We start from the raw sequence: 25,808 nt of genomic DNA, 5'->3' as shown, positions 1-25,808 counted from the left end.
ATTTGAAGAACGAGTGGTCCTTCCTGGCAAAAGGCGCACTATTCTGGATTGTCGGCAGCGTTTTCTTGTTCTTGGCATCTATTGAAGGCCTTGAAAAAACCTCCAGCTCTTCTTCTTCGGAGCTCGTTTTATGCCGTGCCGTTTCGGATAACTTCTTCTTCAAGGAATAGATCGGTACCCAGCATCTTCATTTCACATATCTTTTATTTCAAATATATCGTCTTCGAGCGAAAGAAGGACATGATACTGCAGCGCTAAACTTGAAAAGGAACACTAAGAGGCAAAAAGAAGTAGGAAAGTCGGCCTTTTACTCTTTATATTCGAGTTTTGCCCTACAACATCATGTCCATCAGTAAGTGCCAAATCGCCCGAGAAAAACTAATTGTGGAACGTAAACACGATAGCAAAGCAATGAGCACACCAATGAAACAGATTGGATAAAACCATGTTGGTTGCTTCGGTCACGATTGTTGACGCAGCGCTGGTTTAATCAATGTGGCTCAGTTTGATTGAAACAGATGCAGCATTCGGCTCATTTTTGATTAGAAACTGTCTTTTTGAATTCACGTTACAATCAGGAATGGCCCCATTTTGATTCTAACTGTTTCAGTAAGTTAAAGGTACTTAGGCGCGCTTTACGCTCTCGTGACATTTACCGTATTTATTCGATTGTAACGCGACCACGATTGTAATGCGAGGGGTGACTTTTCATTGCGTCCAGGAACAAAGAATTGTTATATCGGTATTCGATTGTAACGCGAGGGTCGACTTTAGGTAGCAAAAATCTGGAAAAAACTCGCGTTACATTCAAGTAAATACGGCAGCCCAGTTTCGGTTCCTGCATGTGGCTCTTTTTGAAAAAAGAAAAAAAAAGCCACATATTTGCCTTCAGTGTCCCTTTAACAGCTTCGCTGTCTTTCATGTCCAAGTTCATAAAATTCACACACATCCTCATGTTTTCTCCTCTTTCTACAAACATTTTTTTTAGCAAGACTACGTTGCCACTAAAAAAGTCACAGTTTCGCCGCAAGGCCAAAGCAATGAATGCGATAGCAAGAAACTAATGCTATATGAAGTGAGGCTCGCCAATGGATACTCTCAGTTTGAACAGCGCTCCTGTTGCAAAGGCGGCCGAAGCAGCGAATGAAACTAACGTGCTTCAAGTGTCGAGCTGTGACACTTGATAGTTCGCGCTCATCTTCTGTTTGTTTGTTTAGCGGCGTCCCTTGAGCTCGAGTGACTTTCGTAGGCTCCGTAACATGAGCGCGGACATCCCGGTGAAAGCGTGAAACATCCCTGTTCCCCTCAGCACAAGAAAACCGCGCCAGCAGACAGCGGAAGGGCAAGGTTCTACCTGCGCAAGTATAATAAGAAGAGAGCGAGCTCGCCGACAACTTTTAAATGCGCCTGTCGCGCTCCTAACGCCATCTCGCTGGTAATGAAGAAACGCTTATAAGCGCAGCCGTCTCTGAGTCCGTCCAGCGGTAAAGGATGTGTATATAACGCTCGCCATTACCTACGTGGAGGATCTGCGTTTCGTGGCGTAGTGGCTAGCGCCTCTCGCTGCGGAGGAAGAGGTCCCTGGTTTGATTCCGCGCTTCGGATGCATTTTTCTGAATTATTTTTCTTTGGGGCTTTTATATATATATATGCATACTTATACATATACGGTGCATGACGGCGACGGGGACAGACATTTTCCAGCCGAGACTGTCCATATAATTGCTATCGCAATAAAAGACACATGCAACACAAGAGAGAAACACAAACAAGACGACACAATGGTCATGTCGTCGGGCATCCACCTCGTCGCATTTGTGTTCCAGCTCCACATGGTATGCTTCACTTTATAGCAACAATTCTTTCTTATAGTAAATAGGCGGGAACAAGCTCTCTTAAAGGATTTTTTTTACATGTGAAACAAAAAGTATGATGCCTGGTATTCAAGCACTGTCACTGGCTTTCCAAAAGGTCCCCTTTGTCAGCAATGACCATCAAAAAATGTAAAAAGAAAATGGAAATGTCATCTTGGCGACTCAGCTCAGTTCTCACCCCGCCCAACCCTTTCCCAACTCACCGAAGCTGTTGAACAACTGGTAGAGGTCGTTGGCGCGCCACTCCGCGGGGAAAGTCGCGTGCAAAATGTGGCTCCGAGACGGTATCACTGCGGCAGACAAGAGTTGAAGACATTGAATTAATTTTCCACGTGTAATGAACGAAAGAAAAAAAATTTCAAGGGCTCATTTCCCTGTATGATACAACCTTAAGGAAAACCAACCGATAACGAAGCCAAGAAAGGTATGGGGGATGCCGATCGTACAAAAACTGTATTGTAGTAATTATGATCTAAATGTGAAGAAAGTAAAGTGGACGAAAAGACAACTTGCCGCCGGCAGGGACCGAACCTGCAACCGTCGGATAACACGCCCGCTACTCCAACAATTGAGCTAAGGCAGCGCTCGTCTTCTCGTCCACTTTATCGGGTATGTATGTGCATGCGAACCTAGGATTGTTAGTCAGTGCCGCTTATAGCCGTGATGGCGAGTGTGGAACATTCTTTTTTTTTTTTTTGCCAGCTGGCGTCACGTAGCACGTGATCTTTCTTTAAACGAGCGGACAGCTTCCATATGTAGGTGCTTCTGGTTGTGATGCCAAACGAGCACACTCAAACCTCATTATAACGAAGTTATATCTTACATGAAAATAACTTACGTTATATCCGAAAACTCGTTATAAAGGTGTATTCCTAACACTGTATGTATTGGAAGACTACTCCTCATTCACTTCATTATAACAGATATTTCGTTATATCGAGGTTTCAGCGTAGCACACGAAATCGGCAGCAAGGTTATCCCTGGGGGAAAAAAAAAACGGAGTGCATGAGGACTTCCTCAGCATGGCACCTCAGAATGACGGCTCACGAACACAAGAAACACAAGGGCAACACGATCAGACTAAAGGAAGCGTGGCATGGAAACACTTCTGATGATGAGCCAATGCAAAAGCTCTAAGCACTACTTGTGACTACGTTGTCGTAGGTACCACCTTGGAATAGAAATCTCCAAGGCCACGCTTTTGCTCGCGGGACTCAGAAAATTGTCATGGCGCGACAAGTTCAGGATGCGATCATTGTGTGGGAAAGCAAGATTGGATTTTGACGACAAATTTCAGGCGCAGGCGCTCAGAGATCGGGCTTTTGGGTGGTATTCAAGTAGGCCAGTGTTGCATAGAGGTGGGGGGAGTGGTGCTTTCCCGTCACTGAGGGGGTAACTTGTGCTCTTGATATATCTGTACTTTTATTAGTTTTTTTTTGTGTGTGTGCATACATATTGCCTCGAACTTGCTAATAAGTGTAAACAAAAATATCAACGCATTTCAAAAGTAACAGTACTAAGCACACAACTCCCATTCGAAAGATGCATTATCATATTGCCACTCTAGTGGGAATAGTGCCGCATCATGCGTTTCCACAGCCGGAATACCTCACTCACCTTCGTTTCCAGCCATATTTAGAGTGGGAATGTCTGGAGACTGCATCATGTGGACCCTGCAAAGAGAACAGGAAAAATAGTTGACTGATTGATTGATTCAGTGATTGACTGATTAATTGACAACTGGCTCATTACTGGATTCACAGGACTGAATGTGCCAAAGGAGCACTGGTACTACACGAGAAATGATCCCAGGGGTCTGCAGGTTACTTTGAACATGTATCTAGATCCATGTACAGTTGAACCTTGGTGCAACGAACATGAATATCACGAATGATATGTTATAACACAGTAGTACATGAAGAATAGTCTTGCCATTACAGTCTTACGAATAGATGTTTGTAATGAATATTTTGAAGTAACGAAACAATTATTGTTTCCGGTGCAACTTCGCTAGAACAATATTTGACTGTATGCAGGTGTTTTCGCACGCCACTGAGCTTCGCCCTCCACTGAGCACTCCACTGAGTTCTTCACTACCACTGAGCTTCTCTGCCAGGTGCGAGCCACATCAGTGAACGAGTTAAAAAAAACAAGGGAGGGGGGGGTGCAAGTTTACAAAACCTGCCATATTTGTGTTTAGTGTAGAATTTCAGATTTGTAAACTTCATGCTTCAATTTTTTTTAGAGCTTACTGATGTCCGGTAATTTAAAAAAGAATCCTAGGCCCAATTGGTCTTGTCACAAATGTTAAACTCTCTCTCCCAAACACTTGGATTTCTTGCAAAGGTGTTTGTGCGTTTCACGTGCATACTTGAAGAAGTACTGCTAACACTTAATTCTGTAAGTGCTGCCTTTAACACACAAACAAAAACACATGCACACACAAAACGTTCTCAGATCATAAGAGCTTGAAGAGGAGGTGACACATAAACCACACACCTGTTGAGATATGGCTTCAAGACCGGACTGGTCTCTTTCAGCTCGACGGAGTGGTCCTTGTATTTACCTGTGTGAGTGACAAACACAAGCCATGGACATTGACAAATGTCTTCACAAATCATATAATTGAATAAATGCTACCCGGGTCTGACCCGCTGGTGATGGGACTGCAGTCCAATCAAGTGAAGCCAAGTGACAGACTCTTAGAACAACTTTAATGAAAACCAACAGACAGTCAAGTGAAGGAAAATACTATAGGGGATGTTATTTTTAGTAATTATGATATAAATCTGAAGAAATTAAAGTGGACAAAAGATAACTTGCTGCCGGCAGGAACTGAACCTGCAAACTTCAAATAACGCGTGTGATGCTCTACCAAATGAACTACGGCGATGGTCGTCGTCCCGTACACTTTATCGGGTATAACTGTATACAGTAGAACCCCGCTGTTACGTTCCTCACTGCTGCGTTTTCCCGGCTGTTACGTCGTTTTCCGCCGGTCCCGGCATAGCTCCCATAGGATACAATGTATTGGGAACCCCGCTGTTACGTCGTAACTGTCGGACCGTTCCCGTATGATACGTCGCGAAGTGCGCCCGGAGCCGACCGAGTGACTACCAAAGAGAGCGGCCATGGCGCATTTTCACGCAGCTTGGCCTCGTTTGACCGTAATATTAGCCGCATGAGAGGCGCAAGCAACAGAATCTTTCAATTGATGCAAACAAAAGCATGGCCTTCGAGATCCAAATGGCAAAGATGGCGTCTATGACGTAACTGCTCGCGAAAGCAAGGTCTTCGAGATTGGCATTTACTATTGACAAAAGCATAGCCTCTGAGATTTGCATTGCACAAACATGGCATGTATGACGTAATTGCTTGCGAAAGCAAGGCCTTCGAGATTGGCATTCACTTCTGCCATCGCGTTGGTGTAGACTCATCATCATCGTTATTTGTCGGAGAACGGGAGGAGTTCGAGCTGGTTGGAGCTCGCATGGTCGTGCGTGCGGTTCGCGGTCGGACTCGCCACGCCGGTCGTGATTGCGTGTGCTTAGTTCTTTCATGCCTACAGCTGCTGGTGTTAAAAAAATCACATACGTTGATTACATTCCTGTGGATAAGGCCGTCCTAAGCTCCGCGTTTCTATCCATCGACTAGATCGCGGCTGAGCGCGCCAATTTTCGTGCTGCTCGTAAGAATTGAAATAAAATTCTGTACCACTAAATATTTTGCCGTTTTTCCTGTTTTTCGGCTCTTACGTTTCCCGTCTCTTACGTTTATTTCCTATGGTCCCTTCAAAAACGTATCAGCGGGGTTCTACTGTATTGGGTATAACACTTTATTGAGTATAACTGTATATTGGGTGTAACACTTTATTGGGTATAACTGGCCCATAGCTGTAGCCACGACGGCGAGTATGGAGCACTTTTCTTTTGCCTGCTGTCATCATGAAGCACATCATCTTTTGACGAGCTGGCAGCTGACCAATAACCCCTCGCTATGAAGGAACGAAAGAAGGGAAATTTAAAGGCTAGTTGTGTCTTTGTTAGAGAACCAATAATGAGAATGAACAAACAATTGCATGTTGATCTGTACTTTGCCAACTACGTCTGTTAGTCCAGTCGCATAGCCGAAGTCCTGTCGCTCCTTCCTGCCCCGTTTTCTGCTCGACAACTCTACACGCTCGCAGTTACATTGTGACATCCATATTCGTTACATCGATAGTGGTCATGCAACAGACTTACCGAGTTGCTGGCAGAGGCCCAATAAGCACATGCCCGTCACAAATGCGTCATAGCCGGCCTCATGGTACTTGGCTTGGTTCAAGCTGTAGCCGTAGCCGTTTTCGGTCTCTGGGACAAAGGGGAGCAGACAAAGTAGTTTGCGGCGCCACTGGCTGTTTGGACGCAGCTGGATTCACGAATGTACCTTATTTTCTCGCATATAAGCCGCCCCTGCATACAACCTGCGGCCCCAACTACAACCCGTGGAAAATTAAAAAAAAAAAAAGCTACTGCGACACTAAAGCAATGCAATAAACACTTTCTTCAGCAGTGCAGGCATACGAAGCCAAGAAAATTCACAGGCTCGTCTTCTAGAGCGTACTGCCCTGTGTTTTCATTTGAGATTTTCTCTGCACGGCAACAGACCTACACAAACATAAATAATCCATGACGCAACCTAAATTTACATGCCTCACTTTCTTACAAGATGAATTCTGACGAACTAGCACAACCTTCTCTAATCATAAAAAACTGCCAGGCCTGTGCAAAACACACAACGCAGTCACTGTAAAAGCTGAAGGAGTGGCCTTTCTAGAGCCCATTGTAAACTCTCTTGGGGTGACTGCTGCGAGTAGAGTTGCAAGGTGCCCACTAAGCCATATATCATCATAATTTTGCGAAGTAGAGAAGTACCCACTATGCAATTATATTCATCATTCTGCGGACAAGCGAGGTACCCACGACACATCTGTAAGGGACTGTGTGCACTTCTGATGCTGTGGCTGATGACGATGCAGAATTATGGCTGAGCCATTTGTAAAGGGTGGGAAACTTTAAACCACCCGCCTGTTACGCAATTCGCATTCTGTGAAAACTGGTTGTTATTTTACACTTCTACTACGCTATATTCCATTTGCTAACGTGATTCCTTTATCGACATGAAGTCTGCACAGGGTCATTTTGCGAAGGAGATTCGAGCACCGGCGTGAATCTGTAGTAGAATACTTGACTGCCACGCGACGGACCTGTGTTCAAATCCCGCTCGTTCCTGGATATCTCTTTCTTTATCGCGCGCGATAGTGCTTACAGGCACTGGCGACGGACAACTACAGCATAAAAATTGGCTGCTGTTGTGATCTCACAACAGTTTCCGCTGTCAAAAATGTTACGGTACTGGCCTGCGGGACTAATACTTGCAACTCACCCACGGGCGGCACGCAGGATGGTCTGTTGCGAAGTTGCTTGAGCAGCAACTCCAGGGCAGTAGTGACGAACGAGTCCTGAGAGAGGGGGGGGGGCAGAGTGGTAAAAAAAAGTAATGTACTGTGCTCACTGAACTAAACGCAACATCAAGACTTTTAAAGGTGTCCTGAACCATTTTTCCAAGTAATTATTGAACGGCAACAGTGTCGAAGCTTATTGCCTTACGAATCAATGGCCGCAAAAATTTCTTGGATCTGTCGAGAACGAGCGGTGTTACAGGGTTTCGTCGCACACTTCAACCCCTTTCTCTCTCATCCCGGCGCGAGTGCGCTGGAAGCTACAGGGGGAGGAATGACAAAAGGGGAAAGAAGCTACATCAGTGCGTGTCATGACCTTGAGCACGCATCATGAAATGCGCTCGTTCTGTTCTATTGTGAATCCACATCGCACTAGTGTTCCTACCCCAGCACGTGGCGACACCCCGTGGCAAGCAGTGCCTCAATCCAAACGCCGCTCCTGATTTCTGTCAGCTATCAGCCATCACAGTAAAAGCTCGTAAGTCTGACCCAAGTTGGTCAATTTGGACAATCTTGGGAGCATGCCGAGTGCTAAGCGTCGCAAATGTGCAGCGAAAAAGAGAGAAAATGACATTCGTGGACAACCGAAACAAGGCGGCGCAGTCCGCATCGCCATCATTGCAAACCGCATGGTAACGACCGTATAATGACTGGAAAGCCAGAATTAGATACAGTTACAAAAAAAAACTAGATACAGTTGAACCCACTTATAACGATCCCAGATATGATGATCTATCAGTTATAACGGCCGTATTTCGGTGCACTTACGATTTTCCTATGCTACCCATTGAAATTGCGTCCACATATGGCGAACATTGTTCAAGGCCTCCTACTTTTACAACGAACACTTTAGGCACTGTCGCGGTAAAGATATGGTGTATACGAAGCGAAAAAAAGTTAAAGCAGGCCTTCTAAAGCATCAGAGGCGCATGCTCGCGCGTGCCCCGCTCCAGTTTACTCGCGATGAAGATACCCTAGGTCGATGACCACCGCACGCTGATTTCGGACGCTGCGAGCGAGGTCGCTCACTTTCCTGACATTTCTTATTTCAGTGGCAGAATGGCAGTGAGGTATAAAAAAAGAAATAGGCGGCAGCACGAAGCCTTGCAGGCAGCTTCTGCACAGCAACCTTTTTGGCGCCGTTCTCTGCAGCTACGACCGCCTCCGATGAACCTATGCCTTGGAACGCAAGAAGCCATAAAATGCAATAAGCGATGACCGCGATTACTTTTCGGCACATAAAAGTTCACTGCGTCGACGCCACACTGTGCTGCAAAATGTATTTCGTCTTTTCGGTAACGGCAGAGATCGGCCAATCAATGATGACATCCGCGCGATTGCGGCGATGCCTTCGCGGATAAGCATCAGACGAGAGCGAAGGGGATGTGGCGGGCGGCGATGAATGTGCCATTATGACTTATCGCCGACAGCCTTATCACAGTCATCTGCAGCTATCGGCTCAGCTGCATGTGTGGCGTACACTGTTCTGATTGATTGCGGTACAAGTGTGCAATGATGCCGTTCGCAAGTTCGCCGCCGCCGCGCCGTGCGAGATAAAGTGCGCGTCGCTTCGTAGAAACGAAAGTAGCTTGCTGGTGTTGAGCGGCATGGGCACCGAGAAACGTCGATGCACTTATAGCAAGCGTATACTGCGTGTTTTATTAGGTGACAACCTAAGTGCGCAGCGCCTGTAGTGCAGGACTGTCAGAGCATCGCGGAGATGTAGAGTGTGCGTTGCTTGCAAAGCGCTTGTCTTCGCCACGTTGAACGAACAGGTGAAGCGGGCACAAAGAGTGCCCAAATGTGCATACCGTATTTATTCGAATCTAGGCCGATAGTTTTTTCGGAATTTCTTTGTATCAAACTCCAGGGTCGGCTTAGATTCGAGGATTTTGAAAAACGTGCCATTTTTCATCGAGAAAAGTGTTGCAAAACTAGCGCCACCTAGACAGTATTGTAGCCGTTAGTAGCCGAGACAACACCTGGCTTAAGTACGCACGCGAGGCCGCCATTTTTATCTTTGTGGCGAGTGTTGAGGCGAGCCGTTCGTCAGTTCGAGTCTCGCTTCGAGTGGGCTGTGTGTGGCGTAGCTCAATGGCGCCAAATGAGCGTAGTCATTATAGTGCGGCGTATAAAAGGAAAGTTGTGCTAGCCGCGGAGTCGTCTTCCAATGTTCAAGCCGGGCGGGACTTTGGAGTGGACGAAAAGAATGTTTGTCGCTGGAGGGGCCAACGGGAGAAGCTCTTCGCATGCGCCGCAACGAGGATGGCTTTTGCCGGTCCACGGAAAGGCCGTCACCCTGAAATGGAGACGGCATTGCCGACTTCGTTCGGACACAGCGAGCAGCTGCCCTTCCAGTGACAACGGAAGTGCTCCAGGCGACGGCGAGAGTGCTTTCAAGGGAGCAAGGTGTTTCGGCAGCAGACTTCAAAGCCAGCCGAGGCTGGCTGCAGAAATTCATGAAGCGCTTTGGCTTCGGCCTCCGTTGTCGCACCTCCATTGCCCAAAAGTTACCGGATGACTATGAAGACAAGTTGCTGGAGTTCCAGCGTTTCGTGCTTTGGAAGAGAGAAGCGAGAGTGTATCTGCGAGGCCAAATCGGCAACGTGGACCAAACGCCGGTGTATTTTGATATGCCGGTGGCGTACACAGTCTCAGAAAAAGGGGCCAAGGAAGTGAAGGTGCGCTCTGCGGGCTATGAAAAGCAGCGTGCAACTGTTATGCTGTGCTGCACAGCGGACGGGCACAAGCTCCCTCCTTATATCGTTGTTAAGAGGAACACGCTGCCCGCCAAAAAGGCCTTCCTGCAAAACGTCATTGTGCGGGCCAACGAGAACGGCTGGATGACCAGCGCCATGGTCGAGGAGTGGCTGAATATCGTATGGCGGCGGCGTCCAGGCGCCCTCCTGTGCAAGCATTCTCTCCTTGTGCTGGACTCGTATGCGGGCACTTGACCGACAGCGTCAAGGCTGCGCTGGCTGAAATGGACACCGACCTCGCCGTGATACCGGGTGGTATGACGGGCCTATTGCAGCCACTTGATGTTTGCATCAACAAGCCGTTCAAGGATCGCCTGCGGGGATAATACACGGACTGGTTAAGCACCGAGGACCACCAGCTGATGCCGACGGGCCGCATCAAGCGGGCCTCACTGGGGCTCTTCGATTTTCCGACTTCTGGCAGTTCTCTGGCAGCCAGAGATAGCCAGAGGGTCAGCCAGCTAGTTCCGGTCGGGACAGGAAGTAGCGTCTTGGTCACGTGTGTGGGAAGCCCGAGACAACCCGAAGCTGCCCCAAGATTACAAAATCGAACGCTGGGACAGCCAGCGTAAACGTAAACAAACGCTACCGCCGTGGCAGCAAACGAAACTTTGCGCCGCGTGCGCGTTGGTTTTTCTGCATTGCCCGCTTGAAAATATGTGGCTAGGTTCGCTGAAGAGCTGAAGCGACATTCTCGAGCATACGGATTTGGGATACGATCACGTACGTTCGCAAAATCGTGCGCAACTCGCACCGTCCGCGAACAAAACAGCCAGCTGGCGCACGGCGCCACGAAAGCGATGCAAGGTGAGCTACCGCGCCGCTAACGGCTTAACCAGCTCACGTCTGCTTAATACGTGTGGCAGTCGCTGCACAACACGACGCGAAAATCTCGCGAAAGTGATCGTGTCCCCAAAAGAGCTCGAGGATCTATTGCGTACTACGTCGCACACACGCGTTGACCAGCTTGCGTTTTGTCATAACTTGAGACACGCGGCGGTATGGGTACCACGAGTGCGCGTTATATCTAAAATGGACTTCCGTGTGACGCGTCTTCGACTCGTTTTGGCAGATGCTGCCTGAGCCTCTTTTCCAGTCCTAAGCGACACTCCAAAAATCTCATGTAGCTCATGCTTTTATTTGAGGTACTAGGTGATAACCGCGTACATACTGCGGACGATGAAATAAGCAACAAAAAGATGTATACGTCGTCGACTCGTTTTGGCAGATGTTGCCTGAGTCTCTTTTCCAAAGTGGCACTCCAAAAATCTCATGTACTAGCTCAGCTTTTATTTCAGCTACTAGGTGATAACCGCGTACATACTGCATGGAATTATTACTAAGAAGTGGAAAAAGACAAAGCCGAAGATGAAATAAGCAACAAAAGGATGTATACATTTCTGAATTCATCTTCGTTTTTTCACATCGACGCGTCGTAGCATAACATAATACCATATACCTCATATACTGGCCCGTAGATCGAAGCACGCTCGCACGCCGTTCGCGACCAACGAGGATCACACAAAAAACAATGTCGCGATCGCATTTATTCGACCAGTGCATTTTATCAACATCGAAGACCTAGTTGAAATGGTTAAGTTCTGACGGGGTTCACGCACGCAAACATACGACGGAGCGAAATAGCTAGTTCGATCACAATCGTCTCAGCTAAATGCACATAAAGCACACACGACACCACAATCGAATACTACTACGAAAAAATAAACTCGAAAGGGGTCTCCATGCGTTCGTACGAACGTGTACATAACTTTAGGGACATGTGCACGACGCAGTTAGAATGGTTAGAACGCGACAGTTCGCCGCGTTGTTCACGGAAGGAAACTTCGCGGGACACATAAGAAAAAGCAATAAACATTAGCTCCATATGCTCGCCGCCACTCGTAATCGCGCCATCTCGCACGGCGGAACGGCGCCGAGCGGCCCGAGCGTAAGGACAAGCAAAGGTGTAGTCCGCAAGCGCCCGCATTGCAATCCGTCGAGTCCTCACAAAGATGGCGGCGAGCGCGTATCGTCTCTTTTCGGCGTCTGCTAGCCCGAAACCTTCCAGAGAGCTTCCACGACTAAATTGTCCTGGAAGGTTCTGGCGACCCTCGGGCTCCCCGCGGGTCGCCAGAACCGTCCAACCCGAGAAAAACGAACGCCAACCGGAAGTGCACCGCGGGGGGGTCGGAGCAACCCGAGAAAAACGAGCGCGCTCTGGCTGGCTCTGGCAGCCCGCGGGTAGCCAGAAGTGGAAAATCGAAGAACCCCACTGTCTCAGTTGGCAGGCTGGGTGGCTACAGCGTGGGACTACATCCCAGGAACTTTGAACGTGCGCTCTTTGAAGAAGTGCGGCATATCAAATGCGCTTGATGGCACCGAGGATTGCGCACTGTTTGAGGACAGCGACAAAGAGATCAGCGACGATGACTCGGAATGAGCGCGGCATCTTGATGATGAACCAACTGCTCCGTTTCATCTTCATATATTCAATAAATGTTTTCTCTTTGTGAATTTTACCCGGCCTACATTTGAGGTAAGTTTTTTTTTTTCGGGCTTCGGACTTTAGGGGGTCGGCTTAGAATCGAGGTCAGCCTCGATTCGAGTAATTACGGTAATATACAGCAAGCGGCCCGACAATGATGGCGTGAGCCGAGTAGGCGACGCGCTGCACGCAACTAGCCAGGGATGATCGGCTCCACGTGGCGGTACCACGGTTCAGTGAAATGGTGTCGGTTCACTGTAAAGATGGTTTAACTAACTCGTCCACGCAGCGGGCGTCGCTTCACAATGTGAAAAGGCCCAACTTCTCACTGGAGTGGTTGTTGGCACTTTTCAATAAAAATGCGCAGAAAAAAAAAAGCGGCTTGGTCGCTAAAGTGCATGTTTTTGAGGGCGAGTCCATTTACAACGAACTACTGATATAACGACCAGTTTTCGCGGTACTTTCGAGTTCGTTATAAACGGGTTCGGCTGTATAACCCCTGCTTTAACCTGCACCCCCACATTTTAAGCACAATTTTTTCATTTTTTTTGGTGCGGGTTATATGCAAGAAAATACGATATGTTGCATTTAGCTCCAAACATCCTGTGAGCAGAACAAAGGCAAAGGAACGGTTCAACGGGATAGTTTCTTTGTTAGATAAAACCTAATGAAGCCAACAAACAATGAAGTCAATGAAAGCATCGAGTACACTTTTTAGTTTTAAATTTAGTGTAATAAGAAAGGGAAAATAGACAACCACCCGTTTGTAGCACGAAGCCACAAGGAAATCCATACGGATTCGTGCTACAAACGGGTGGTTGTCTATTTTCCCTTTCTTAACCCTTCCGCCACCTTGCGGGATTCCGCAGAACTGATTTGCAATACGTGTCCAGTTGCTTCGAGTTGTCGATGAATTCGCCCTCGCGCTGCCAATTGCTAGCTCCCTGGTTAGCTCAATTGGTAGAGCGACCGCCCCGGAAAGGCGTTGGTCCCGGGTTCGAACCCCGGACCAGGACGAATTTTTCGGCAACTGAGAGGCTTTATTTCTGAGAAATCCGTATGGATTTCCTTGTGGCTTCGTGCTACAAACGGGTGGTTGTCTATTTTCCCTTTCTTAACCCTTCCGCCACCTTGCGGGATTCCGCAGAACTGATTTGCAATAGTGTAATGATGATGACATAAATGGAAATTAATTAAAATAGACCATAAAACACCTGGGCCATCGCAGGGGCCCATGCCTACAACTTTCAAGTTACGTCTCCGATGCCCCACCAAGTGAGCTACAAGAGCGGGCGTTGCCCCACCCAACTTGTTGGGTATTTCTGCACGTGTAAACCTAGGAGTGTTAGCCAGAGCCAGTCGTAGCCAAGGCAGCGAGGGTGGAACACTCTTTTTGCACACACGGCGTCGTGTAGCACGTGATATCCGCTACCTCTGTGGTGAATAAGTGCTGCCTTCAAACTGACTGATGGGATACGTGCCCATGGAATATAGCTTGAACAATGACACAGTACCTGCTGAATTGCTAATGAATGAATTGTTGGGATTTTACGTCTAAAAACAATGATGGCAAACGCGTGAGGGGGAGACAGAAAATTAGGTGGGTAGATGAGATTAAGAAGTTTGCAGGCATAACGTGGCAGCAGAAAGCACAGGACCGGGTTGATTGGCGGAACATGGGAGAGGCCTTTGCCCTGCAGTGGGCGTAGACAGGCTGATGATGATGATGATGATTATGAGGGACACTGTAGTGGAGGGCTCCAGAAATTTGGACCACCTGGGGTTTTCTTTAAAGCGCACTTAAATCTAAGTGCCCTGGCCTCTGGCATTCTGCCTCCATCGATATGCCGCCGCTGCGTCTGTGATTCGATCCCATGACCTTTGGCTGAGCAGTCAAGCACAATAACCACTAGACTGCCATGGCGGGTTGCCGCTGTATAATTGCAATCGCTGTAATGCCACAATCATCACAGTGAGCTCATGCCAGTGTTTCCTGCGATGCTCAACAACTCACCTTGATGGCATTGTCACTGGCGAGAACCTTGGTATCGACCAGGCACGGGAAGGCGGCCCTCACCATGCTCTTGAACTCATTGTAGTCCTTGAAGAAAAAGAAATGGGTTGTAAATTAAATTTGGTTCAACCGTTCACAAACAGGTAGGAGGTCGTACGAATGGTCAGTAAACGTTGCAGCCGCGTTCCGCATATGTACAACTATGTATAATTTCCATTTTACGGGGTCTGTCTGTAAAGTAATGAGATTGGATCTCGTAAAAATAATGTAGTTATCTGATCGGCACATCTAAAAAGATGTTTGCCAGGCTCACATCAGGGCTGTATCAACTCTGATGTGAACCCGGTGTGAACTCACATCAGAGCTGTATCAACGCTGATGTGAACCTGGCAGACTTCTTCCTGTTGTCAAAAGCTCAAGAGAAGACTGAAAGGCCACTGCTTTGACAGTGCTCCTAAGGCATGTGCGAATAGTTAATATTAGGTTCAAAGCGAATTGGAAGCAAATAGTGATTCGGTCGAATAATTTCGAATCAAATTTGAATAGTATATATCACATATGATTAAAAAAAAAAAAAAATGACCAGATTTGTCATGACCCAACTACCCTGCACAATTATTTTTAAAATTGTAGAAAGGCATGTGCCAATGTTAATCTTTTTGGTTCAAAGGGAAGTGGAAGTAACTCTGAATAGTGGCAGGATTTGACTTTCGATAGAATGGACGTGATAACCTGTAAAATAAGTTACATTTTAAAATTTACTATATTTAGAACATATAAAGCGGTGTAACAAGCTTTTAACTGATATTAAAAAAAAAAAGATAAATCCATGTGAGTGTAATATGTTAATTTAACCTTAAAGTTGGGCTTTGCGGCAGAGCAGACTTCCCCTCGTTAGGTGTATTCACGGTATAGCACACCTCCACTGCCGTGGAACCACCTTTACAGGGGGTTATGTGCAGTTTATATATGTTTAATAATAATATCTGGGGTTTAACGTCCCAGAACCACGATATGATTATGAGGGATGCCGTAGTGGAAGGCTCCGAAAATTTCGACCACCTGAGGTTCTTTAACGTGCACCTAAATCTAAGTACATGGTCCTCAAACATTTTCGCCTCCATCAAAAATGCAGCCGCTGCGGCCAGGATTCGATCCCGCGACCTAGTTTATAGATGTCAATTCGTTCATATTGAATACTTCGAAATTTCGAATAATTTAAGTTCGTTTCGAAGCAAATTCGAATACTGTAATATTTGTTCGAATATTCTAAGTGCCCGAATATTCGCCCATCCCTAGATTTCACACTACCAAAACCACCGCTCTTAACGTGAGAAGATGCTTGGTAAGCGAGAAAATGCACCAAAAGAAAATGCAGGCGGTGACGGCGCCTTGAAGTTCCCACACGAGCTCGCCACGAAATTACAGATTTCGGTGGCTTCTACTAAGGCCGACTAATCGTTTATCAGTAAAAATTGTTTTCATCGTATTCTGAAGAAAACAATGACTTAATGTTGCAATATTCAGAAAGCTTCATTGAACCGATGTGGCCAAAATACGCAGAGACTTTGAAAATTAGTGACAACATGCTGACGTTCACGCGCTGAATTTTCGGTGCGAAATTCAAAAATGCTACTTTGACCATCATTTCCTCTTCTAATAATTACATTCAAACCTCATTATAACAAAGTCACATCTGCCATGAAGATAACTTTGTTATATCCGAAAATTCGTTATAAAAGTTTATTTTTAACACTGTATCTATGACAAGACTACAGTCGAACCTCGATATATCGAACGGCACGGCGATCGCGAAGTAGTTCGATATATCCAGAATTCGATATAAAAAATCACGTAAAATATGCGTCAAGAACTTGTGGAAAACAACCAACGAACCAATCGTGGTGCAGTAAATACTCACTTGAAGATTCAAACAAAGTATTTATTGTGTTGGCTTAAAATACTGAAAAAGAGTAGCCTGCTTTTTGTTGGCAATGGCGTGTTTGACGACTGCGTCCTCAACATAGTCCAGGCGATCCACAAGTGAAAGGCCGGTGCCTTCAATCGCGCTGCAGTGGCGGCGCGCAAGGGCCAAAGCGGCTACGACCTCAGCTGATGTCGGGAGCGGGGCACCATCAGCGCTTGCGGGATCCACCTCGGCAGCGTCTTCATTCGGCTGCTCAGCGGTAGCTTCGGCGACGATCTCTACATCCGTTAGCTCCGCCGTTGTACCAGTGCTGTCGTCCCCTCCAACGAAGTCTTCGATGCACATGCTTTGCGGCTCCGCACCAACAAAGCTCTCCAGCTTGCTCCACGTTTCGGCGAGCTCGCTTTCTTCATCTGCGCATGCCAACCCAGCTTCCTCGGATTCTTCCACTGATGCTTCGTCAGTGCGTCCACCGAAGCCCGCATGCCGAAAGCAGTTGGCTATCGTCGACTGCTTGACGTTTTCCCACGACGCCTTGAGCATTTGGATGGCGCCCAAAAGATCGATCTTCAGATCTTGGCCCATCCGGAGTCTTACAAGCAAAATGTCGATCAGCCGACGCTTGTAGATAGACTTAAATGTGCGGATAATGCCCTGGTCCAACGGTTGGAGCTTCGAAGTGGTGTTGGGCGGCAGAAATACCACTTCGATGTTGCTCAGCTGGGCATCGGTGTGGTGTGCCGTGCAGTTATCGACGATAAGGCATACCTTCCGTCCCTGACGCACCAGGTCCGAATCCCACGCCTTCAGCCACTTGAGGAAAATATCCCTCGTCATCCACGACTTCTTATTCCAGGCATAAGTCACCGCAATATTGGGGCAGTTCCGCATGCACCTCGGGGTTTTAAATTTGCCAATTACAAGTGGCCGCAGCTTCGTGCTCCCATCCATATTGGCAGCCAATAGGACCGTCACACGGGCCTTGCCTTGCTTGCCCCGTGGCACTTGTCCCGCGAGTGTCCAGTGTTTGCCGCGGAAGCATTTGCCAGAACAGGCCCGTCTCGTCAGCATTAAAGATTTGGCTCGGCTCATACTTGGCGAGAACTTTGGGCCACTCATGATCAAGCCACTTCTGAATTTCTTCATCATTGGCGTCCTCACTCTCTCCCGACACAGTCTTCCCGACAATGTTGAAACGAGTCTTAAAACGTTGTAGCCAACCGCTACTCGCACTGAAATTCTCGACGCCGAGAATGAATGCAAAGTTCTTTGCCTTCTGTTGCAACATCGGCCCCGATACAGGAATATTTCGGGCCCTTGCGTCCATGAACCACTTGTGGAGAGACTTCTCAACATCTTCAAAAGCAGCTTTGCGTACACGCCGCGCGCCCGAGTGCTGACTCTTCTCGGCCTTGGCCTTTATGTCGGCTTTGTTTTTGAGCAGAGTACTCAATGTGCTCCTTGGTATGCCTAACCCGTCCGCGACGCTCGACTTCTTCTCACCATTCTCAACGCGCTGGATTGCTTCCAGTTTTGCTGCAAAAGTCAGGGTCGTCCGTTTCTTCGCGTCTGCAGCCATCGCTACACACACCACAACGCGCGGCAGGCCTAACACACGAGCACAACAACGACCGATGCGACGGATGCCTGGCGATACTATCAAGGAGGAGCTGGTGCAACAAGTGCAGTGCGTCGTTGCTGCAAGGCTGCGGCGTGCGTATGCCGCTACGTTCAAGTGGCGCACTCGGCGCCATCGATGTGTGCAGCAGTCGTAAACGCCCACCGCGCTACCGCTATTTTCGAGAGTTGCGGGAAAGCTCGCCGCCTGTCAACGGAGCGCGGCGGGAAAGCTCGCCGCCTGTCAACGGAGCGCGGGCGGTTTGGGGTGGCCGAGTTCGATATATCCATTATACGTCAAACTTCGTTCGAAATAAAAAATTAAAAATGCATGCGATTTCCCATGTGATATAGGAACCGTTCGATATAGGCAATAATTCGATATGTCCGTGTTCGATATATCGAGGTTTGACTGTATTCTTAATTTACTTCGTTATAACCGATAATTCGTTATATCCGTGCTCGTTACTCCAAGGTTTGAGTGTATCCTATGATGGTGAAAGCAATGTCTATAATAGAGTTCTGAAACTATAAGTTACCCGTCTAAACTGATTTAATGTTTCACTTTGGTGTCTCTTCAGTTTTACGCTACCAGCCCATTCTGCACGGGTTGTTGCACGCGCGCAACACTCACACCAGCAGAGGAAAGCAGGATGCTGCCCTTGCTAAGCCATCGAGGTAATTGAGTGTAGTTCACACTACTCCAAGGGTATGAACCAGGTGTCTTTAAGTATCCCCATAAAAAGCTTTCAAAGGAGATGGTGGCATTATGAAACAGTACCAAGTGCATCAAATGTCTCAATGATGTGACTGATTATCGCGTTATTTACCTTAGTAAAGAAAACACAGAAGAGCTGAACATTAGATTTCACCACTTTGATGTTTACTGATGTGCTCCTCAATGGCGAACATGCCCCTTTAAAACATCTTTTTTTTTAACATGAAAGTGTTTCATGCTGGGGTCCACCAAGACTTCACTGATGCATTTCCGGCATGGAAATACGTCAGTGAAGTCTTGGTGGACCCCTTCATGAAAATTCTTCAGTACAATACAGATGACAAGGAAAAACAAGAAGAAAAAAATCCACAGCATATCCACGGTGTGAATGATGATGAGTGGGGCGAAGCTCCGGAGGGAACATCGGTAAACCGTGAATACTCCAAGCGAAAGTGAAAGCGCACCAACAGCGAGCGAATTTTATTACAACGGTCCCCCTAACGTACGTCACCGTACTAAATCGAACAATTGCCTTCCACCAATGACACGCGCCATATGTGAATCTTCCGTAAATTCTGCCCAGTACATCATCAATGGCGCGAGATCGGGCGCGTTTATACTAAAGGGTCGATGACAGTCATGGCGACTTGCAGCTCACTTTAATTTTACATGTACGCTGTGAATTCGCATTGTTTAATCACGCACAGGAGAAATCTCACACAGGCACTACCTTGGAGGTCAAAATCCAGAGCCTTTATATACGGGGTGGTCAGTGAACGGTTGTGCAGCGCGAGCAGTCGCTTTTTTCAATCAAGAAACTCACTAGCAGACGCTGCCTGTGTCGGCCTCGCGAGGCGAGAGAGGGGGGGGGGTAGAGCTGATCCACCTCGCCCGTTGCCGATCAGGCGAGCTGGCTACATACTACTACAGAGGAGGGAACGACCCACACCCTAAGGAGCTTCGCCCCTAAAAGTTTTGTTGGTTTGGATGATCTGGGAGTTGAACGCACGACCTCTCGGTCTGCAACGATAGGTGTGGGTTGCTGTATCCATTGCGCTACAGACACTCATGCATTAGGCTTCACAAATGCACCTTATATCTCTCACACCTTCTCCGTTTCACAGTGACCCTGGTTGGCCGGGGGCGGTGTGCCGTCTGGGATCAATGAAGTGCTGCATCATGACACTAACGAGCACCGACAGTGAGTGCTTCGGTAGTTTCATCTTTCAGTGCACCGAAAGACATGCCAGCAGGAAGTGGAACGCCTTCTCACGACTCAAGCTACGAACTCTGCCTCTCGCATTCTTGAAGCGCTGTGAGGTATATGCATGACAGTGTAGGTTACCCTATTAGCACTGGGGAGCGCACACCTTGGCGTTTCTCTCCTCAAATGACGACGCTTTGAATGAGTGCATATCGAGTGCCAGTGTTACGTGCTTCTTGATGCCATCTCTGTGCGCAACTCAGCATAAGCTGTGCCCAGGTGTATGTTAACTACTTCAGCTACCAGACGGGGTTATGATGTTTGGCATTAGCTGTCAGGATGGAAATGTACCACTAGACATAAAAGCGGGTGCATCCACATCAAATGGTGCTATAGCTGCCAAACACCAATAGACATTGTACAAGCTCTCACACATCAATGCACAATAAACAATAAACTATACGCCTGTGTAGACACTATTCACCAGGGTTGCCAATGGTGGCTACTTTTCGCCAAATTGGCGAATTTGAGAGGCCCGTGGCGACCTAAAACTATGAATGGCAACATGGCAAATTTTTGGCGATTTTCAGCTTAGGTCTCCACTGAGTTATGCATCCTAGGCTCAGTGCCTTCCCAACGAATGAGCAGCAACATTCTCTGTATTTTTCTTGGTTTTAGACCCACGAGTAGAATGTGCACATTACGCGTCATTCGGTATGTCCGTCCTGTAACTCGTCTGTGTCTCCTCAATTCATCTAGATGCAGGAGGTAGAACGTCCCCCAGCGATATTCTAGCAAAATGTAAGTCAGCGGACTGCCTTGCAGACCACGAGGGGGCAGTGTTTGACTATAAGTTTATGGCTTTAGGTGCTTTAAGCTTCTCTAACGTTTCACTTCTGAAGGGGCTAGACAACGGGTTGGCCACGAGTTCCGACCATTTGTTCCGCCAAAGCTCCAACTGTTCTTAATAGCTTGGCGACTTATTCACTGTTGCTGTACCCCCAATTCAGCTCGTAAATATTGTTTTGAAATAGCGAAGAGAGGCGGACACGCGGCTATTTGTGCAATAAAAAAATATTTATTCAGGCATTTTCCACTGTTCTTGGTGAGCGTGTGCAATTAAAACAATTGCTATATAACATTTTACATTGTCTACCTGTTCATTAATAACGCATTGGATTGACGGGTGTAGATAGATATAAGTGGCTGTAAGAAATGGTCGGTGGCGTCCGGTATCATATTAGTTCACACTTAATAGGTGCAAGACTCACTAATGATCGGTTCCTGTAAGAATTCTGTCGTGTTACCTTCAATAAACCTTTCAATCCTTTTAATTCATATAAGGGTACGTAAAGCTGTCTACAAACAACGCTTTCACGGTTTTCGCCCAAGGTTTACCACACTTTTACCTTTGAAACGAGCGGACAGAGATGGAAGGATATCATGAGCGTTTCATTCATTCACCCTTGCGCCACCACGCACATCTTGCGGCTAGTCGGAGAAGCAGCACCATGTACTCCAATGGTGAAGCGGGCGATACGACTCGCATTGAGAAACATCAATATAAATTAAGGGTCTTGGATGGTACTGTATTCTATGGGGCTGTACGAGAGTGGAAAATTTTATTACCGTATTTACTCGCATAATGATCGCACTCGCGTAATGATCGCACCCCTAAATTTTGTCGTCAAAATTCGATTTTTTTTTTGCCCCGCGTAATGATCGCACCCCGAACTTGCCGCAGCGATATGTCGTGTGCCAAGTCTAGCTGATGATCATCATGTTTACCATCTGTCGAACGTTACGTAAGTGGCTCTTCAAGACTCACCAAGTGAACTGCATGCACCAAACAGATTCCTAATTTTTGCCCACCCTTGGCGGAAGCGTGCTGTATTAGGATAGCAGTACAGACAAATGCCGTAGTTTTCACCACATGCCCGCCATGTGTTTCCACGTCTGTGGCAGCTGAACGCGCCCATCTCTGTTTCTGTCCTTTAAACATGGCTATGCTGTTGCCGCAAATTTACCGATTTAAACGAAATAATTCATTATTTCGACGGAAGAAACTGTTTTGGCGCGCATGACGCACTCACGACCTCCATGACTTACGAGAAAAAAGGCGTTCGCTTAGCTCCGCCAGCCGCCATGTTTGCTTTGATCACGTGGTTTTGATATCCCGCAGTGTTAAGGCCCAACCGCATGCATGCGATTTTCGAGCGACGGAGACGAGTGACAGGGATTTGCTGTCGCGGAGGGCCATCCATCGCTGTCGCTTGTCGCGTCACAGGTTTTTGGGAAACCAAAAAAATCGCTTGTCGCCCGGAAGTGAGTGTGACGATTTCCGGCAACATGGCAGCATCACCGATCCTCGCTTCGGTTGCAATTTGCTCTTGATGCTTCCAATCGGCGCGTACTTCAACAAGGAATGCAAGTTATAGACTACCTTCTTTACAGCCCCATCTCACGCGGAGAGCGAGGCAGCGGCCGTATTTTGTCGTTAATTTTGATAGACGGTTCGTTTTGATATTTCGGTGGTAGCTTGCTGCATTTGTGGTAGCTTGCTGCAGTGTCAACATCGTCGTCGTGTGAGGTAGCCCTTCTCCTTGTGAAGCAGCGATGTGAGGCGCTGCGGCTTTTCTTAAACGTTTCATGACAGCAAGAGGAAACGTTGTCGAGATGTGCCTCGTGGGCTTGTTGAGTGCTGGTTCACGATGGGGCGATACGCGAGTTTCACTGCCGTGTTTAAGTTGAAGGCGGTTGATTGCACGCTCGAGCACGGCAACCGCGCTGCCGGCAGGCATTTCGGTGTCGACGAAATCAGAATTAGGTATTGGAAAAATCAGCGTGAGAAGCTCATGGCTACCAACAGCACGCGCCGGGATTTCCGCGAAACCAAAACTGGCAAGAGCAAAACTGTTGCCAACAGCTTCAAGAAGACAGGTGTATCTAACGCGCTCGACAGAACGGAAGATAACCTTCTGTGCGACTGTGATGACACTGCCGGTTCCGACAGGGAATCGAGCGGCGACGACACTGACGCTTCAAACTCTGAATGAAAGTTAGGGGGTCAGTGAATAAAAAAAATAAAGGGCAATATGCAATGCATGTAGTTCCTGCGTAATGTGTGCATTTATTACAAAGACTCTACTTTTATTTTTGGTTATGTTCATGATAGCTATCGTAAGAATTCCGATATGCGACTTGTTGGCGTTTTCGGTGCTCAAAATATTTCGCGGAAAATTTACCCCGCGTAATGATCGCACCCCGAAATTTGCGTCAATTTTTTTTTTTTAAAAGTGCGATCATTATGCGAGTAAATACGGTACTAGGTATGCCGCACATATCTAGAATGGCGACTTTTTTTGGCGAAATATGTAAAAAAATGGCGACTTTTGGCGACTTTTTGCTCGTCTTTTGACGACATTTACACGAAAGTCAGTGGCAACCCTGCTATTCACTACTGTCTTATACCGTTTCGTGACGGAGGGATCAACCGTTCTTTTTATTTATAGATCGTGTTGATGAAACTTGCTGAGTTTATGTATATTTGTGTGCCAATTTGAAATATGCAATTATTTTCCTAGTATAATATGTTATTTTAAAATAATAAAATATTTAATGTGTCTTCTGGGGGAGCAACGTCTTTCCTAAATTGAGAGAGTTACAAAGTAAATCAGAGTATCACAATAATCGGCAATCAGAACCGCGTGCAGCACAATGAAAATCGACGTTGTAAACCCATTTGAACAATAGTTATGGTATTTGGAACATTCACAGGCAAAATCCCAGCTTGACATTGACTCACTCATGGTTGTTCAACACTGGTGAATGTTTGCGGCAAATTCAATATCATGCACTTCTGGATGATTCAGACTCTTGTGCAGTCATTATCGAGTCAAACTTGTTGGCTGGCAACCACACTGCGTACTGTCAGTTAAGGGGGGAAGCGGGTCTTTGAGACCGAAAATCAGAAAAAAAATCGAATTTTTGAAAATGTTTTATTTGGATTCTGCCGCTACTGATGCATAACCTCGCCAATTTTCATGCGTCTTAGATCAGTATTTTAGCCGTGACAGCATTTTATGTGCCATCAGCGAGCTAAATTTTTAGCGATGAACGCGTAAAAAACGGGCTTATTCAGCGCTGCGCTGTTGCCGTTCTACGTTACCTACGGCAGCCATCTTGGTCGCATTCGAAAGAGCCGCGCTTTTTCTTGAATATCCCGCCGCCCTTGTTTCCGTCCACTCAGAATTCACGTAGAAAATTCACGCCAAAAAAAGGTCCCTCCGCGTGAGCCTATTGGCACAGTGAGCCCACGTGACTAAATAACGCCTTCCGATTCGTCGGGCCTCCCGCGCTGTCTGCTACAGTGCACGCAAAGCTGCAAGTTGATGTCGCCGTAGTATAACTGTGTTGTTCTCGTCGATTTACGTCCGTAAAGTTCCAACCCGCGCAAGCTGGCAAGAAACTGGAGCAGGCGTTTTTATCATCCTAAACAAAGACTGCACGTTGCGGCGGCTTACTGGCACGGCGCCAAGCGAGCTAGACGAAGTGCACCGCAGCCGCCGGGAGTGAATTAGGCCTACGCTCTCGGCCGCGTTTTGGAACTTTGATCGTGGCGAAGCCATATCGAAAGTTGCGCAGCGCTCATAAATTCGAAAAAAAAAAAAAGCGAGATCACGGCTCGGGTGCATCAGAAGCGCATCCAGCGAAGGACGGCGTGGTGGCGGAACGCGATTCATCGGTCGAAATGCCGACTTCACCTGTGTCGGCGGCCGCCTCGACGACGTGTCAGTGATAGGAAGCGTGGTAGAAGGATCGACACGACGTTCTTGACTAGCGCCGATCGTGCGCCAACAGCAGGAAAAGACTGAAGATAAGATCTCCGGCTTATCGGCAACTTCCGCTAGCGAGCGCAAGCTGCGCACGCTCGCAACAGCGTGCGAGGGCTCTGACCCGTCGGCGGCTAACTACAGCATCGTCGACTTCTCCGCAATCAACAAACTGCTTGAAATGACATGCACTGGGGTCGTTTCGATTGGAAAATGTGACAAGCTACTCTCCTGGTGTGTTCTAAGGCATTTATTTGCAAAGTAAAGCATTTTTACTTGTGTAGCGCTGCTTGAAGATAGAGAGTTTTGTTTTTTGCTTTTTTCTCAGTTTCAATTTTTTGGCCACCTTTCATTCTTTTAGCGAGCGTTTCTCAGCTTTGGTACACTCGATTTTGATCATTTTTGTATTACTGAAAAGCTGCATGTTTAGTGAGTGCAACAAAGTGTCATATGTTACTATAGAAAAGCGTAAGTTTTTACAAGAGAGAAAATAACAAAATACATTTTCTTGGTAATCGAATGGCGGATTTTGAAGCTTCATAACTTTTGTTGCAGGAAAGCTAGAACCATAAAATTTGCTTTTTGCACTCTTTGATAACTGTAGAATGCAATGACATTTAATTCAGCAGGATCCGAGTAGCCAATTTGTTAAAAAGGTGATTAAACGAAATTTTAATTAATGATTAATTAAAAAAATTGTCGTAAGGGCTACATAAAAACTGAGTTCATATTTGATATTTACACATGTAAATACATGATCACCGAAGTTTTCATCATCCTAACTTAAATAAAAAGATGCTTCATGTCAAAGTGCCTCTTCCCCCCTTAACCAAAGGGCACATAAGTGATGGTCATGTTGGGCGACGGAATAGATACCG

At 47.0% G+C, this 25,808-nt stretch overlaps 1 protein-coding gene across 3 annotated transcripts in view; it reads right to left on the bottom strand.

The window, feature by feature from the left end:
* Positions 1-25,808, bottom strand: part of LOC119399834 (poly(A)-specific ribonuclease PARN) — a 59,478-nt gene that overhangs the window by 18,118 nt on the left and 15,552 nt on the right. For all 3 annotated transcript variants that reach the window (XM_037666693.2, XM_037666690.2, XM_049417860.1), the window contains exons 10-15: positions 14,633-14,719; positions 7,299-7,374; positions 6,116-6,223; positions 4,374-4,440; positions 3,492-3,547; positions 2,078-2,164 (exon numbers count right to left, since the gene is read on the bottom strand). In XM_037666693.2, coding sequence (XP_037522621.1) covers positions 2,078-2,164; positions 3,492-3,547; positions 4,374-4,440; positions 6,116-6,223; positions 7,299-7,374; positions 14,633-14,719 — 481 coding nt within the window. The remainder of the gene's footprint in view (positions 1-2,077; positions 2,165-3,491; positions 3,548-4,373; positions 4,441-6,115; positions 6,224-7,298; positions 7,375-14,632; positions 14,720-25,808) is intronic.

Source organism: Rhipicephalus sanguineus, chromosome 7 (genome assembly GCF_013339695.2).
Source record: "Rhipicephalus sanguineus isolate Rsan-2018 chromosome 7, BIME_Rsan_1.4, whole genome shotgun sequence".
Taxonomy (NCBI): Eukaryota; Metazoa; Arthropoda; class Arachnida; order Ixodida; family Ixodidae; genus Rhipicephalus; species Rhipicephalus sanguineus.
Note: the sequence above shows the minus strand (reverse complement) of the source record. Positions and strands in the feature narration are given on the sequence as shown.